Source organism: Oncorhynchus masou, chromosome 9 (genome assembly GCF_036934945.1).
Source record: "Oncorhynchus masou masou isolate Uvic2021 chromosome 9, UVic_Omas_1.1, whole genome shotgun sequence".
NCBI lineage: Eukaryota > Metazoa > Chordata > Actinopteri > Salmoniformes > Salmonidae > Oncorhynchus > Oncorhynchus masou.
The window spans coordinates 67,060,481-67,076,745 of record NC_088220.1 but is presented as its reverse complement, the minus strand read 5'-3'; the positions used below and the strand labels follow the sequence as shown (position 1 = coordinate 67,076,745).

Sequence of the window (16,265 nt, the reverse complement as noted above, 5' to 3'; positions counted from 1 at the left end):
TTCAGTGTTGTGAATACGTCTACACACTCTTAGAACATAGCCAGATGTATTCTCTACTGTATCTCAAATAGTTTCAGGCTCGAAAGCAAGGGATATGTTGGGATGAACAGGACTCTTGACTTCTCTCTTTCTCTCCTCCTCCTCTCCATCCTCTCACTCTCCTCTAGCCTGTTTCCCCAGGCAGAAGCTCGGGTGTCAGTGTTGATTTCAGGTGGCAGCGCTCAATATGCGACAAACTGCCGTTTAAAGAACCATGCATTATAGATGAGACCAGATGTGCTGACTGTCACTTCACACCCTGCTCTGCGTTCTCCGTATCATCTTGTCTCTTCGCTGCGACTCACCCCATCCTGACCACTTTGTTAGCTAATTGTCTCAATAGCATATTTATTTCTTCTCAAACAGTTGGCACTTAAACCAGTGCGGTTAACTTGGGGCTTGAGTGCCCGTCCCAAGGTTATTTGCCAGTAAGTGGCATACTGTACAGTGCATTTCGGAAAGTATTCAGACCCCTTGATTGTTACGTTCAAGCCCTATTCCCCCCTCCCTCAATCTCCACACAATACCCCATAATTTAAAACCAAAAACATGTTTAGACATTTTGCAGGTTTATTAAAAATAAAAAATATCACATTTACAGACCCTCAGACCCTTTACTCAGTACTTTGTTGAAGCACCTTTGGTAGTGATTACAGCCTTGAGTCTTCTTGGGTATGATGCCACAAGCTTGGTACACCTGTATTTGGGGAGTTTCTCCCATTCTTCTCTGCAGATCCTCTCAAGCTCTATCAGGTTGGATGGGGAGCGACGCTATACAGCTATTTTCAGGTCTCTCCAGAGATGTTTGATCGGGTTCAAGTCCGGACTCTGGCTTGGCCACTCAATGACATTCAGAGACTTGTCGCGAAGCCACTCCTGCATTGTCTTGGCTGTGTGCTAAAGGTCGTTCTGCTGTTGGGAGGTGAAACTTCACCCCAGTCTGAGGTCCTGAGGCTCTGGAGCAGGTTTTCAACAAGGATCTCTCTGTACTTTGCTCTGTTAATCTTTCCCTCAATTCTGACTAGTCTCCCAGTCCCTGCCGCTGAAAAACATCCCCACAGCATGATGCTGCCACCACCATGCTTCACCGGCGGGATGGTGCCAGGTTTCCTCCAGACGTGACGCTCGGCATTCAGGACAAAGAGTTCAATCTTGGTTTCATCAGACCAGAGAATCTTGTTTCTCATGGCCTGAGAGTCCTTTCGGTGCCTTTTGGCAAACTCCAAGTGGGCTGTCATGTGCCTTTTACTGCCAGCAGCATACCACTGCTGGCTTGCTTCTGAAGCTAAGCAGGGTTGGTCCTGGTCAGTTCCTGGATAGGAGACCAGATGCTGCTGGAAGTGGTGTTGGAGGGCCAGTAGGAGGCATTCTTTCCTCTGGTCTAAAATAATGATCCCCATGTCCCAGGGCAGTGATTGGGGACACTGCCCTGTGTAGGGTTCCGTCTTTCGGATGGGAAGTTAAACGGGTGTCCTGACTCTCTGAGGACATTAAAAATCCCATGGCATTTAGGGGTGTTAACCCTGGTGTCCTGGCTAAATTCCCAATCTGGCTCTCAAACCATCATGGTCATCTAATAATCCCCAGTTTACAATTGGCTCATTCATCCTCCTCCTCTCCCCTGTAACTATTCCCCAGGTCGTTGCTGCAAATGAGAATGTGTTCTCAGTCAATTTACCTGGTAAAATAACAGATAAATAAAAATAAAGGAGTGGCTTCTGTCTGGCCACTACCATAAAGGCCTGATTAGTGGAGTGCTGCAGAGATGGTTGTCCTTCTGGAAGGTTCTCTCATCTCCACAGAGGAACTCTGGAGCACTGTCAGTGACCATCGGGTCCTTGGTCACCTCCATGACAAAGGCCCTTCTCCCCCAATTGCTCAGTTTGGCCGGGCGGCCAGCTCTAGGAAGAGTCTTAACGGTTCCAAACTTCTTCCATTTAAGATCTTAAATGCTGCAGAAATGTTTGCTACCCTTCCACAGAGCTAGTTTTCTGTCTCGGAGCTCTATGGACAATTCCTTCGACCTCATGGCTTGGTTTTTGCTCTGACTTTGCACTGCCAGCTGTGGGACCTTATAAAGACCAGTGTGTGCCTTTCCAAAACATGTCTAATCAGTTTAATTTTACCACAGGGGGAGTCTAATCAAATTGTAAAAACATCTCAAGGATGATCAATGGAAACCGGATGCATCTGAGCTCAATTTCGAATACTTACGTAAATAAGGTATTTCTGTTTTATTTTTAATACATTTGCAAATATGTCTAAACCTTTTCACTTTGTCATGAAGGGGTATTGTGTGTGTATGTGTTGATGAGGATTTTTTTTTCTTTAATCCATTTTAGAATAAGGCTGTAATGTAACAAATTGTGGAAAAAGTCAATGGGTCTGAATACTTTCCAAATGCCCTGTATGTGCAAGAGCACAATCATTCTCATTTTGCAGGACTCTTTTAAATCATCTGTTGTCTGAATTAAGACTGCATGGTTCTTTAGGTTTGTTCAAAGGTCACAAAGTATTCCCAGCTGGGCATAAAGAGTAGCAGTTAGTTCATAAATCTCATTATGTTTTATTGATTGACATCCCCTAAACTTGAGTCCCAGAGGAGGAGGGACATGAACATTGTTGAGGAATTTTGCCAATTGCTTCCTCTTCCCCAAAATAACCAGGTAATTTTATGGAAGCTATTTGTTTGCTTTTCCCATCTTGAATGTTGTGATGTTGATACCATTTTCATTTAAGTTTAATTGAATGTGCTTTGGAATTTAAATATGTTTGCAGAGCAGTCAGAAGCCAGATGGGAATCTCACAGTTACCTATATGCATCTTAGTCTATATCTCACTGTCTTATGTGTTGATTCCTATTCCATATTTTCCATTGAGACGAGTTCTCTTCTAGATGACTATAACTATTGTTGTGCCTCTCTATTCCCATAGCAACTTCAGTCTTACTCATGGCACTGCATCACACATGTTCTTTTGAGAGTTTTCCCATGCTCTTTTTGGCCCACCCAGTCCTTCCAACCCTGGGGCTGTCCTCCAGGTCTCCCACATATGAGGGAACATATCTTGGGCAAATACATCCTCTTCATGCCCCCCACCCCCTCTCCCTGTTAAATTGCTCGCCCTAAGGGCCACTGCACCTGTGGTATCTCTGTGTGGGGGGCAGTTCTCTGTATCTGATTTACAGCCCTCAGGTGAAGCCTTCTGGGATGTGTGTGTCAGAGAGAGAGGAAGAAGGAACTTAAAACGAACTTGGATAAAACTCAAACTAACCCCCCTCATCCTTGTCTTTGTAATCTGTAGGCCAACTTGTTATTTTCCTGATCAGAGATGGGGGAAACGTTCCTATTTCTCTTTTTTTGGTCTCTGTCTGCAGCAGTTCATGTTAGCCCCAATAATACAGTATTTTCAATCTCTTGAGTGTTCTGTTTAGTGAAAAGCATGCACATGTAACCGATGTGAAATTGCTAGCTAGTTAGCGGTGGTGCGCGCTAACAGCGGTTCAATCGGTGACGTCACTCGCTTTGAGACCTTGAAGTAGTGGTTCCCCTTCCTCTGCAAGGGCTGCGGCTTTTGTGGAGGGATGGTAATGATGCTTCGTGGGTGTCGGTTGATGTGTGGAGAGGGTCCCTGGTTTGGGCGCGGGGACGGACTAAAGTTATACTGTTACACACACCTATTCATTCATTCATTCCTAATGAGTTATAGAAAAGGGTGCCATGTGTCTTTACGCATGAGTGAGACTTCTTGAGTCCATTTCCCTCCAGATTTTGGGGTGTGACTCTTCAGCAGGAAGGAGGATGTTTTATTCAGTAGGCAGCTGGAGCAGAAGGCGCGATAAGAGGGGAAGTGTGATTATGATAGCGATCGGCCATGCATCGATACTCTCTCCTCCGCGCAACGCGACACCCTCATCCAGCGTGCGGCTCACACTCGCCATCGATCTTGCCTGGTAACCCGAACCGCTGCAGTTTGTTTCCAAGCAGATCCATGGTCGGGGTATCAGTGCCACGAGGCACGTGGAGAAAGAGTGACAGAGTATCAACTCTGTAAACAGCAGTGGAGGCTGCTGAGGGGAGGACGGCTCAACATAATGGTTGGAACGGAGCAAATGGAATATTTGATATCACATATTCTGCTCCAGCCATTACCTCGAGCCAGTCCTCCACAATAAAGGTGCCACTAAAACCTACTGTGACATACACAAACACACTTGAGGTCACCTCATCCCAGTGAAAGAAAATATGCTGCTACCCCACACATCATTATTTAATATTTTTTTGTTAATTTAATTAGGCCTACATATAGGAGTTTTAATACAAATACATCACATACTGTATGTTATTGGCAGACTAAAGGGAAATGTGGAGATACAATGTGTACTGGTACATGGACACACCAGTTATGTTGAGCTGCTACGTGTTCTTTTTCCTGATAAATCAGATAAGGGCGCAACTATAGACTACATAGCAACAAATATAGTTTATGTATACAAACTGACTGGAATTTTCTCAAACAAAATAGTAGGCCTACACTTATCAATATTAAAACATCATTCTCTAAATAAAAACAGGTAGTATCTTCCGCCATCTAACGGCGTATATTAGTACTGTATTTTGTTTGGCCGGCCAGTAGAGGGCGTGCTTAAACGTTTTAACAACTGCAGGCTACATGAGTGCAAAATGCTGAGCAACACTCAATACCTGTCAAACACCACCAGTCTACAGACCGAGCAAACAGTTGAAGAGGGACAAACCGCCGAGGTTTGATAAAGCATTGTCCTCATAAAGAAAAAATTACGAGTTTCAGCTCTAAATCCTCCTTAACATAGACCTATTTTCTTTCACTGTGCTGTGACTTACATATTTGTGTCTTAGGTCATCCTCCCCATTTCCCCTAGTAGAGGTCAGAGACCTAGTCAGCTCATTTGGGCTACATTTCTTTAGCTTCCCTCAGCCTGGCGACTGGCCCAGATCTCTCTACCCCCCCCCCCCCCCCCTCTCTCTCCTGTCCAAACACACACACTCTTTTTCACAAGAGAATGTTATCTATTATGCAGAGTGAAATAATCCTTGACCCATATTAATCCTTATTAAATTGATTAGTACTCAACCCCTTGCCTCCACCACCATTCACATTGTTTTCCAGACTGGGTTTCAATCTCTTCTCCTCTCATTTTTGCTACTGTCTTATAATGCAGTAAACTAGATTCCTGTTTACATAATGCCCCCTCTAAAAGAGGGCACAAACTCTCTCTCTCTCTCTCTCTCTCACACACACACACACACACACACACACACACACACACACCCTAATGTACCCAGGTCTTCCCACTTATCTCTCACTGTCCAGCCACTCTAACATAACCTTGGTCTCTACCTTAATCTGACTCTCATATTATCTAATCACTTGTCCAAGTCCAACAGGTCCCATGTGAAACTGTGCCAACTATGGAGAGAGCTGACGTCACACTGTGGAAAAGTGTTACAGAGGAAAGGAGGGGAGAATCCTAACATTACAGCACAGTCTACTTCTAGGTGAACCACTTTCTGGGAGTAGAGGGACCGTCTTTGACACACACATTTTCATTTTCTCACCAGTTTCCCACAAAATGACATGCTTGGATGGGGAAAATGTGATTATATAATTAACATGAGTTTATATCATTTCTTGAAAATGTGTACTCTATTTTTGGGTGCAGTTTCAGTAGTGGCCTGCAGACAGCAGATTGAATGGAGGGAGCTCAAATTGTGTGACAGGCTGACAGTTGCTCTGTAGACAGCTGCCGTGTGTGTTCAGGCCTACCAGTGCTTCAGATGTTTACACATGCCATTGAGACATAATGCAGTCCTTCCTCTTCTGCTCCAGTTCCCTCTCCCCCATAAGGAGAAAAATGCTACAGTATTGCTCAAGAAGTTTTAGGAATGCAGTGCAAGATATCATGGTGGTGACAGCACTGTATAATTTGCTATATTCTTTCCCATTATCTTCCTCCTTCATTGTGTATACAGTTAGAAGGCCTGTGGTGGTGGCAGGTAGCCTAGCGGTTAGAGTGTTTGGCCAGTAAAAGAAAGGTTGCCAGTTTGAATACCTGAGCTGGCAGGGTGAAAAATCTGTCAATGTGCCCTTGAGCAAGCCACATAACCATAATTTGCTCCAGGGGCACAGTACTACTATGTCTGATCTACACAGTTCACTGCACCTATGTGGCAATATATATATATATATATATGTGTGTGTGTGTGTGTGTGTGTGTGTGTGTGTGTGTGTGTGTGTGTGTGTGTGTGTGTGTGTGTGTGTGTGTGTGTGTGTGTGTTTTGCCTACATACAGTCTACAACTAGTTTCTTCAACTATTTGTTGTCTCACCACTATTCACGTTATGTGCACAACGTTGATTATAGGGCAGTCTTGTTCAGTCCAACAGGCCTATGTTGCTTAAATAATTATAAATACAGTTTGTTCCCAACTTTCTATCAACCTTGAATATCCGAATTAGAGTTATGCCTTTCAACCACTAGGGAAAGGCAGAGTTGTGTGGATTTTTTTCAAAGATTAGTGCAATCCGGCATCCTTGGGACATGGACATCACTCCCAAAAGCCTAACCTTAACCGTTTTAAAATGTCCACTTCATTGGGACGTCCCACTGATCCCAGATAGCAAGGACCTATTTTCTAACTACAGAGAGGAGGGGCTGGTGAACATGGAATGAAAACCTACTTCGAGTTAAACGCCGGTTTAAACACCAACGAAATTACGCAGACCAGGACGAAGGTCTAGAGAAGGTTCACAGCATTACCGATCAAGAGGAGTTCCCACTTTGAGAAAAATAAGAAAGAGACTTTAGTTTGTCCTGGCACGGTTTATGGTAGCCTGTTTAGAAAGGAGAGATGAGTCTCGGATCCTGATTGGAGTTGACAAGCGCGCTCCACTACTGTATCCAGCCTTTCAACCCCTCTCCGAAACCAGGAAATCGTCGAGGTGTGCTTATCTTTATCCTGCTTGTGGATCGTAGGCTACCCCTTTGCGGGTAGATCCATGTGTATCTCGTCGATATCGTCGTCTTTTATTTAATTGTTTTGCTTTTGAACCCGGGCTCAGATCTGAAGCCGAAAAAACTGCATCGGAGTGGATCTCTCTTCTCGCCTAACAATGAGGTAAAGCGGGTCAAAACTGATCGGTCTGTTCATTGTGTTTTGGAACTACAATACAACAGTTTTGTGAGCTTGTAGTGCTCGCGCATGGACGGTGCAAGTTTTTGTTTGGAGTCTATCACATGATTTATCATGTAACACCGATAGATCTCGAACTGTTTCGGTAGTCTAGTTTGGACTCAAGATAGACTAAACATGTCATTATTAAAGTGACCGCCAGACTAGACCAACTTGTTTCAATGTAGAATACCTAATACAATGTTTCACTTTGTGGCCCAGTTGAATTTTGGAACGGGGCTGAGTGAGAGAATAATCAGATAAGTGCACGCTAGAGCGCTGTGTCAGTCAAAAATGTATACGACTCTGTCCCCTTGTCATACAGTAGTAGCCTGTTGCTCTGTCATAGTTGAACATATTGTCAAGTGGCCTAATTCCAGTACATTAGGCCCAGAGGGCATTAGAGCGGGTCATTTGTACTTTACTTGAATGGCAATTTGTGTCCCATAGTGATTTAGGTTTATCATGGAATCAAGATTTATTGTGGCCTATTTGGGAAATGGGATGCTGCTATTTGTAATGGTGCCCTGTGGTTGAGCACTCTGTGTAAGCTAGGCATGGAGCTGTCTGGTCAGCTGGCTTGCCGTATAACACCACGTATCCATGCAAGGTCTCTATTTTTTTCCCTCCGGTAGTTGGCCAAGCAGGGTTGTACACGGAACCAAATTGCACCGAGCATGGAACACTCCAGTCTCCAAATTCCACATCCTGTTGAAGCTTGTGCAGTTGGCAATTACATGCTTTGAAGCAGACACTGGTTCGGCTTTTCTGGAATGTTTCAATCATTTTTTTTATTCAAACACAATGGCCCCTAGCATATGACCTGGGCATATGTACATTTGTATACTCTTACTCTATCCACAATGTATATTTGTAGTGTTTCCATAACCTGTGTAACAAGTTCTTTATCTTTAACCAATCTTGAATCTCTCACTGCTTTTGTAAAACCTAGTTGGGCAAGTAAGGCCTTGTATTGTTTTTAACCTGTTGCTGATCACTTTGGTTTACTTTGTTAAAACCAACACTGACCTCTAAGCCTACTAAATTAATGGGCTCCGGCCCCACCTAAAGAGGTCATGTCATTTACCTTGCTTACATAATGGGGGGAGGAATGTAATGTTGTCGGTCACATCAAGTTCATTGTCCTCCAGCATATTCTACCGTATTTGAATGTTGACACAGAAATGCAGCCAACTGGTTAAATGTTCCATGGTTTCTCCCAATATAGGTAGGCCTAGTCCTAGATCCTGAGCTGACCCAAATCTAATACATAGAAACCTCAGTCAATACATCCAAGGCAGTTTGTTACATGTTCTGTCTACCCTGGCTTTGCATACATTCTCCCTATAAACATAATCAGCTGAGCCTTTCTGGCCAGTTTCCACCATGTTTCTCTCTGACTGTATGCACACTGACACACAGGAAATAAATCAGTCTTCCTTAATGGCAGCTGGAGGATTAATTGTTATCAAAGTGACGCCTGCTGTGACTCGCTCCAGGTGTCTGGTACTAACTGACTCCCCCTTGGGCTGGGCTAGCATACAGTCGACCTACACAGGACACCCTTCAAGTGTAAGGTGGTTGTGAAACATGTCACATTTGATCGAACAAGTCATTCCATGCTCTGTGTTGAAACCAAATCCAATTTTATGTCACATGTGCCAAATACAACAGGTGTAGGTTGACGTTATGGTGAAATGCTTAGTTACCATGGTTGGAGTCAATTTGAATTGAAGACAGTCAATTTTGGAAGTAAACAGAAAGTACAATTCAACAATCAAAAAAAGGGAATTAGTTTTCAATGTACTTTTCAGTTTCTTGAGAAGTCAAACTTTTTATTTCAAAAGTTTAAAAATGTCAGAATTTTAAATTCAAATCACTTCCTGAATTGACTGCCTTCCATTTGAGTTAAGCCCAACACGGTTACTTACACCATATATACAAAAGTATATGGACACGTCTTCAAATTAGTGGATTTGGCTATTTCAGCCACAACCGTTGCTGACAGGTGTATAAGATTGAGCACACAGCCATGCAATCTCCAGAGACAAACATTGGCAGTAGAATGGTCTTACTGAAGAGCTCAGTGACGTTCAACGTGGCACTGTCATAGGATGCTACCTTTCCAACAAGTCAGTTTGTCAATTTCTGCCCTGCTAAAGATGCCCCGGTCCACTGTAAGTGCTGTTATCGTGAAATGGAAACATCTAGGAGCAACAACGGCTCAACCGAGAAGTGGTAGTCCACACAAGCTCACAGAACGGGACCGCAGAGTGCTGAAGCGCATAACATGTAAAAATTGTCTGTCCTCGGTTGCAACACTCACTACTGAGTTCCAAACTGCCTCATGAAGAACTGTTTGTCGGGAGCTTCATAAAATAGGTTTCCATGGCTGAGCAGCTGCACACAAGCCTCAGATCACCATGCACAATGCCAAATGTCAGCTGGAGTGGTGTAAAGCTAGCCACCATTGGACTCTCTGGAGTGATGAATGACGCTTCACCATCTGGCAGTCCCGACGGACAAATCTGGGTTTTGGGGATCAAATCTAATTTTATGTCACATGCACCAAATACAGCAGGAGTAGATCTTACAGTGAAATGCTTACTTACAATCCCTTAACCAACAATGCGTTAAGAAAAAAGTGTTAAGTAAAAAATGGATAAATAGAAAATAAAAGTAACAAATAATTAAACAGCAGCAGTAAAATTAACAAGTGAGGCTATATACAGGGGGTACAGAGTCAATGTGCAGGGGCTTGGGTCAGTTGAGGTAATATGTACATGTAGGTAGAGTTAGTGACTATGCAAAGATTATAAACAGAGAGTAGCAGCAGTGTAAAATAGGGTTCTGGGTAGCCCTTTGATTAGCTGTTGAGGAGTCTTATGGCTTGGGGGTAGAAGCTGTTTAGAAGCCTTTTTTACCTCTAATTGGTGCACCTTTACCGCTTGCCGTGCAGTAGCGAGAGAACAGTCTATGACTAGGGTGGCTGGAGTCTTTGAATTGTTTGGGCCTTCCTCTGACACCACTGAGTATATAGGTCCTGGATGGCAGGAAGCTTGGCCCCAGTGTAGTACTGGGCCGTATGCACTACCCTCTGTAGTGCCTTGCGGTCCGAGGCCGAGCAGTTGCCATACCAGGTAGTGATGCAACCAGTCAGAATGCTCTTGATGGTGCAGATGTAGAACCTTTTGCCGATCTGAGGACCTATGCCAAATATTTTCAGTCTCCTGAGGGGGAAAATACTTTGTTGTGCCCTCTTCACGACTGTCTTAGTGTGTTTGGACCGTGTTAGTTTTGTTGGTGACGTGGACACCAAGGAATTTGAAGCTCTCAACCTGTTCCACTCCAGCCCCGTTGATGAGGATGGGGGCGTGCTCGGTCCTCCTTTTCCTGTAGTCCACAATCGTCTCCGTTGTCTTGATCACGTTGAGGGAGAGGTTGTTGTCCTGGCACCACATGACCAGGTCTCTGACCTCCTCCCTATAGGCTGTCTCATTGTTGTCGGTAATCAGGCCTACCACTGTTGTGTCGTTGGCAAACTTGATTGTGTTGGAGTCGTGCCTGGCCTTGCAGTTATGAGTGAACAGGGAGTACAGGAGGGGACTGAGCACGTACCCCTGAGGGGCCCCTGTGTTAATGATCAGCATGGCGTAAGTGTTGTTACCTACCCTTACCACCTGGGAGCGGCCCATCAGGAAGTCCAGGATCCAGTTGCAGAGGGAGGTGTTTAATCCAAGGGTCCTTAGTTTAGTGATGAGCTTCGAGGGCATTATGGTCTTGAACGCTGAGCTGATGCCAGGAGAACGCTACCTGCCCCAAAGCATAGTGGCAACTGTAAAGTTTGGTGGATGAGGAATAATGAGGCTGTTTTTCATGGTTCGTCTAGGCCCCTTAGTTCCAGTGAAGGGAAATCATCTTAACTCTCAGCATACACTGACATTTCTAGATGATTCTCTGCTCCCAACTTTCAGCATGACAATGTCCCTGTGCACAAAGTGAGGTCCATACAGAAATGGTTTGTTGAGATCTGTGTGGAAGAACTTGATTGGCCTGCACAGAGCCCTGACCTCAACCCCATCGAACTCCTTTGGGATGTATTGGAACGCAGACTGCGAGACACTCACTAATGCTCTTGTGGCTGAATGGAAGCAAGTCCCCGCAGCAATGTTCCAACATCTCGTGGAAAGCCTTCCCAATAGAGTGGAGGCTCTTGTTGCATGCAAAGGGAGGACCAACTCCATATTAATGCCAATGATTTTGGAATGTGATGTTCAGTGAGCAGGTGTCCACATACCTTTGGTCATGTAAGGTACAAGCTCTTTCCCAATGACGCAGAGTTAAAGAAGAATAGAAAACACAATAATGAGGCTATATACAAGGAGTACCATTACAATATCAATAGGCAGGGGTTTATTTATTTATTTATTTCACCTTTATTAAACCAAGTAGGCCAGTTGAGACCAAGTTCTCATGTACAACTACGAACTGGCCAAGATAAAGCAAAGCAGTGCGACAAAAACAACAGAGTTACACATAAACAAACGTACAGTCAATAACACAATAGAAACATCTATGTACAGTGTGTGCAAATGTAGGGAGGTAAGGCAATAAATAGGCCATAGAGGTGAAATAATTACAATTTAGCATTAACACCGGAGTGATAGATGTGCAGATGATGATGTGCAAGTAGAGATACTGGGGTGCAAAATAGCAAGAGGATAAGTAACAATATGGGGATGAGGTAGTTGGGTGTGATATTTACAGGTACAGTGATCGGTAAGCTGCTCTGACAGCTGATGCTTAAAGTTAGAGAGAGAGATATGACTCCAGCTTCAGTGATTTTTGCAATTTGATCCAGTCATTGGCAGCAGAGAACTAGAAGGAAAGGTGGCCAAAGGCAGTGTTTGCTTTAAGTGACTAGGCAACAGGATATACTACACTGGGCTGGCAGGTGGCCTCGTGGTTAGAGCGTTGGGCTAGTAACCGAAAGGTTGCAAGATCAAATCCCTGAGCTGACAAGGTAAAAATCTGTCATTCTGCTCCTGAACAAGGCAGTTAACCAGCTGTTTCTAGGCTGTTAGTGACTGACTGACTTGCCTAGTTAAATAAAGGTAAAAAGGTAAAATATATACTGTATGTCGACAAGCAACAGCTCTCGCCAGTTTGACATTTTCCCCTTTCACTATTTTCCCCAAACATATATTTTTTTCTTCAACATTTTAGTCATTTAGCAGACACTCTTCTCCAGAGCGACTTACAGGAGCAATTAGGGTTAAATGTCTTGCTCGATTACTGGCCCAACTCTCTTAACCACTAGGCTAACTGGCGCCTTGTGTGTTTAGAGTAATAAAAGGCTGCTCTCATCAGTTTTTAAAATGTTCCCCTTTCACTCTCCATGCTGAGCACATGTAGTATTGATCTACTTAAAAGCAGGAACAATGATTTCTGACTCACCTACAGTCTCCTTTTATTTCTCTCACATCATTCTTTGTCTGCCTGTATTGAAATGAGCTATGGAGGCCTGACTGGAAGAGCTATGGAGGCATGACTGGAAGGGCTCTGGAGGCCTTACTGGAAGGGCTATGGAGGCCTGACTGGAAGGGCTATGGAGGCCTGACTGGAAGGGCTATGGAGGCCTGACTGTAAGGGCTATGGAGGCCTGACTGGAAGGGCTATGGAGGCCTGACTGGAAGGGCTATGGAGGCCTGACTGGAAGGGCTATGGAGGCCTGACTGGAAGGGCTATGGAGGCCTGACTGGAAGGGCTATGGAGGCCTGACTGGAAGGGCTATGGAGGCCTGACTGGAAGCCGGTGGCTAGTGTAGACTCACAGGGAGGGTATTCCACTTGCTACCCTCCCGTCCCCCTCTACCATCATCAGTGATATTTTGACCCTGTGACCCCTGGTTGAGTCAGGAGCTATTATGCCTGATGTTTAGGTGTTTGTCTAACTTTGTCTCTGTTTGACACAGTCATTAGTAACATTCATTGCCTTAATCATGTAGTTAAGAATGTTATGGCACAACGTCGTTGTATATTTGTCATCACTAATCATTTGGTGTATGTCAGTATGGTGATTTTAATGTAAACTATTTCCATAATTCCTTTGTTCATGAAAGTACATTCAGGTGGGTTCCCTGTACAAAACTCATTGGGATTCTCCCTCACCACAATGAGATGTGTGTGATAGTATTCACCCAAAAATAATTTGCGCATCATTTATACGTTAACACTGAATGTCGCTGTGGCCGAGCAATCTGTGCCATGCATTATCACAAGCTCTTCCATTGAACGCTACCGGCCTTTTATGTCAACACCTGATCACCACTGCCCCATAACAATTTACCCCCATCGGTGCTCCTTGTTCCAAGGCAAATAAATAGGCCTATATGGGGGGACCTGCCTTTGGATTAGAAGCAGTGCACAATGTACAAAACCTTCTATTGTCTCAATAGTGCCAAATCCAGTTTCCTTGGTGGTTGTTGTGGGTTCTATTACTAAGCATCTAGATTACAATATCCCCCCTCCTTGTTCAGAGGTGTTACTCAAACGTATACAGTCTAGAGGCATCTGTAGAATGGTGGGTAGGGCATTGTAAACCGGAAGCAACAATAGGGCTTTGTTCATTGCCACTGACAAAAGAATCCTCTACACCCTCCTATAGCATGGTACACTGACGGTGAAGCAAACGCACGCGTCATATAATTAGGTACACCTCTCAATTCTATGAAATTGCTTAAACGCCAAACATATCGCAGTGTGTTGGGATAGCACTTAGCTCTGGAGCCTGCAGCCTTGCTGGCTCGGTCCTAGTGGCTAACGGAGGGTCTAAATTAGCCGCTACTCCCTCAGATTTGGGACACTTGTGCATATAGTGGAGGCGAGCGTGAATGAGCAAATGGAGGGTCGAGGCTAAGGGGTGATTTGGGATTCAGCCTGACACTCCCATATTTACCATTTAAGTTCCTTCCTTCCACCCTAGCTAGTATCTTTCCACACACCCATATCCCTCATTCCCAACGCTCCCAGTTTCTCCTTTTATATCCCATGTAGTGCTGCAGCTGATCCATATAGATGCTGTAGGTCAGGAGGAAACTGTGCTTTCACAGAGCCACTGTTGTCTCTGGAACAACGGTCATCATATTCTCCTTCTGGTTCCCTGCTCCAGGCCTTGGTTGGCTTCGTCCCAACAAGCCCAGGGCATCAGCATAGCTACACAAGGTACAAATTGCACCGTCACTGTGGAGCTGTAGGTGAGCGACTAACCACTAGGCATTGGATAGCATAGAATTAGGACCTAGAATAGTCATTTAATAGGATCTCTATGTTGGATACTCTAAAAGTGATTGCTGGCCATGGCTGAGACAGGCTGGGTCTTGTTGCAGTAGCCATGCTGTAATGATTTAATGCATGGTCAGCAAAGGCTGCCATTTCTCCTTCCTTCTCTTTCTCTCCATTCATAACTCTCTCTTCCTCCCTAGGCAAATATTAATGTCTAGTGATTCACTGTTGTTGTGAATCTGATTGCTAATGGACACACACAGAGTAGTTTCAGAAGAGTGCCACTCCATAATGTGGCATAATGGGCGTCTGTGGAGAACGGTTTTATAGTGACAGCCATCGCACTCTCTCTGTCATGTCTACTGACTTTCCCCTACAGCCATACATGAGGATGCTGAGAGTGCATTAACTGGATAAAAGCTATATTTTGGTTGGAAAATGCATATTGAGGCTCAAGCGATGCCACTGTGGGTTAAATAGATTGGGCATCAAAAACTATTTCCTGCATGGGTGACATTTTTGTGAATGATTAGCGAAGCGACTAATCTTGTTTACCGAAACTATCAGCTTTTGTGATATCGCGGGACTGGTTGCCTCTTCAGTGCTCCCAGTTGGGTCTCTCTGTCTGATAATATCCATGTTGAATAATTCTAGGTTTTAGTAATTTGGATACCTTTTCAATGGGTAGTGAATTCATGTATCGTCTCAATGGGCTGTAACTGTAGAAATGACCACCTCATTCAAAAGGTAGACTTACTGGTCCTCGATCCATTGCTTCATTTTCAAGTTATAAGCATGTTCATGCATGAACTTTAGTGACCACGAGGCAAGTTGAACCGTTTTCAAGACACCGTGCATACCATCAAAGAGTAGGACAGCAACATTTGATAGATTACATGATTTGATTGTGTATCGTGATAAAGGAATTTCCACTACTACTACTCAGCATCTATACTGAACAAAAATATGAATGCAACAATTTCAAAGATTTTACTGAGTTACAGTTCATAAGGAAATCAGCCAATTGAAAAACATTTTAGGCCCTAATCTATGTATTTCACATGAATGGGCAGGGGTGCAGCCATGGGTGGGCCTGGGAGCGCGTAGTCCTACCCACTTGCGGGCCAATCCTACCCACTTTTTATTTTATTTTATTTTATCTTTATTTAACTAGGCAAGTCAGTTAAGAACAAATTCTTATTTTCAATGACGGCCTAGGAACAGTGGGTTAACTGCCTTGTTCAGGGGCAGAACGACACATTTTTACCTTGTCAGCTCGGGGAGTCGACCTTGCAATCTTTCGGCTACTAGTCCAACGCTCTAACCACTAGACCTACCTGCCACCCCACTTGTGGGCCAGGCCCACCCACTGGGGAGCCAAGCCCAGCCTGTCTGAAAGATTTTTTTTTTTTACCAACAAAGGGGCTTTATTACAGACAGGAATAGCCCTCCGATTCTTCAGCTGTCCGGTCTCAGACGATCCAACAGGTGACGAAGCCGTATGTGGAGGTCTTGGGCTGCATGTACTGCCAAATTCTCTAAAATGATGTTGGGAGTCGGCTTATGGTAGAGAAATTAACATTAAAATCTCTGGCAACAGCTTTGGTGGACATTCCTGCAGTCAGCATGCCAATGGCACGCTCCCCCAACTTGAAACATTGTACTGGACATTGTAGAGTGCTGTAGAGTGCTGTTTTATTGTCCCCAGCACAAGGTGCACCTGTGTAATTACC

General features: G+C 44.3%; 1 protein-coding gene across 2 annotated transcripts in view; it reads left to right on the top strand.

The window, feature by feature from the left end:
* The first annotated feature begins 6,598 nt into the window (after window positions 1-6,598).
* vaspb (vasodilator stimulated phosphoprotein b) overlaps window positions 6,599-16,265 on the top strand; it is a 30,728-nt gene continuing 21,061 nt past the window's right edge. For both annotated transcript variants that reach the window (XM_064975027.1, XM_064975026.1), the window contains exon 1: window positions 6,599-7,195. In XM_064975027.1, coding sequence (XP_064831099.1) covers window positions 7,191-7,195 — 5 coding nt within the window. In that variant the 5' untranslated portion in view covers window positions 6,599-7,190. The remainder of the gene's footprint in view (window positions 7,196-16,265) is intronic.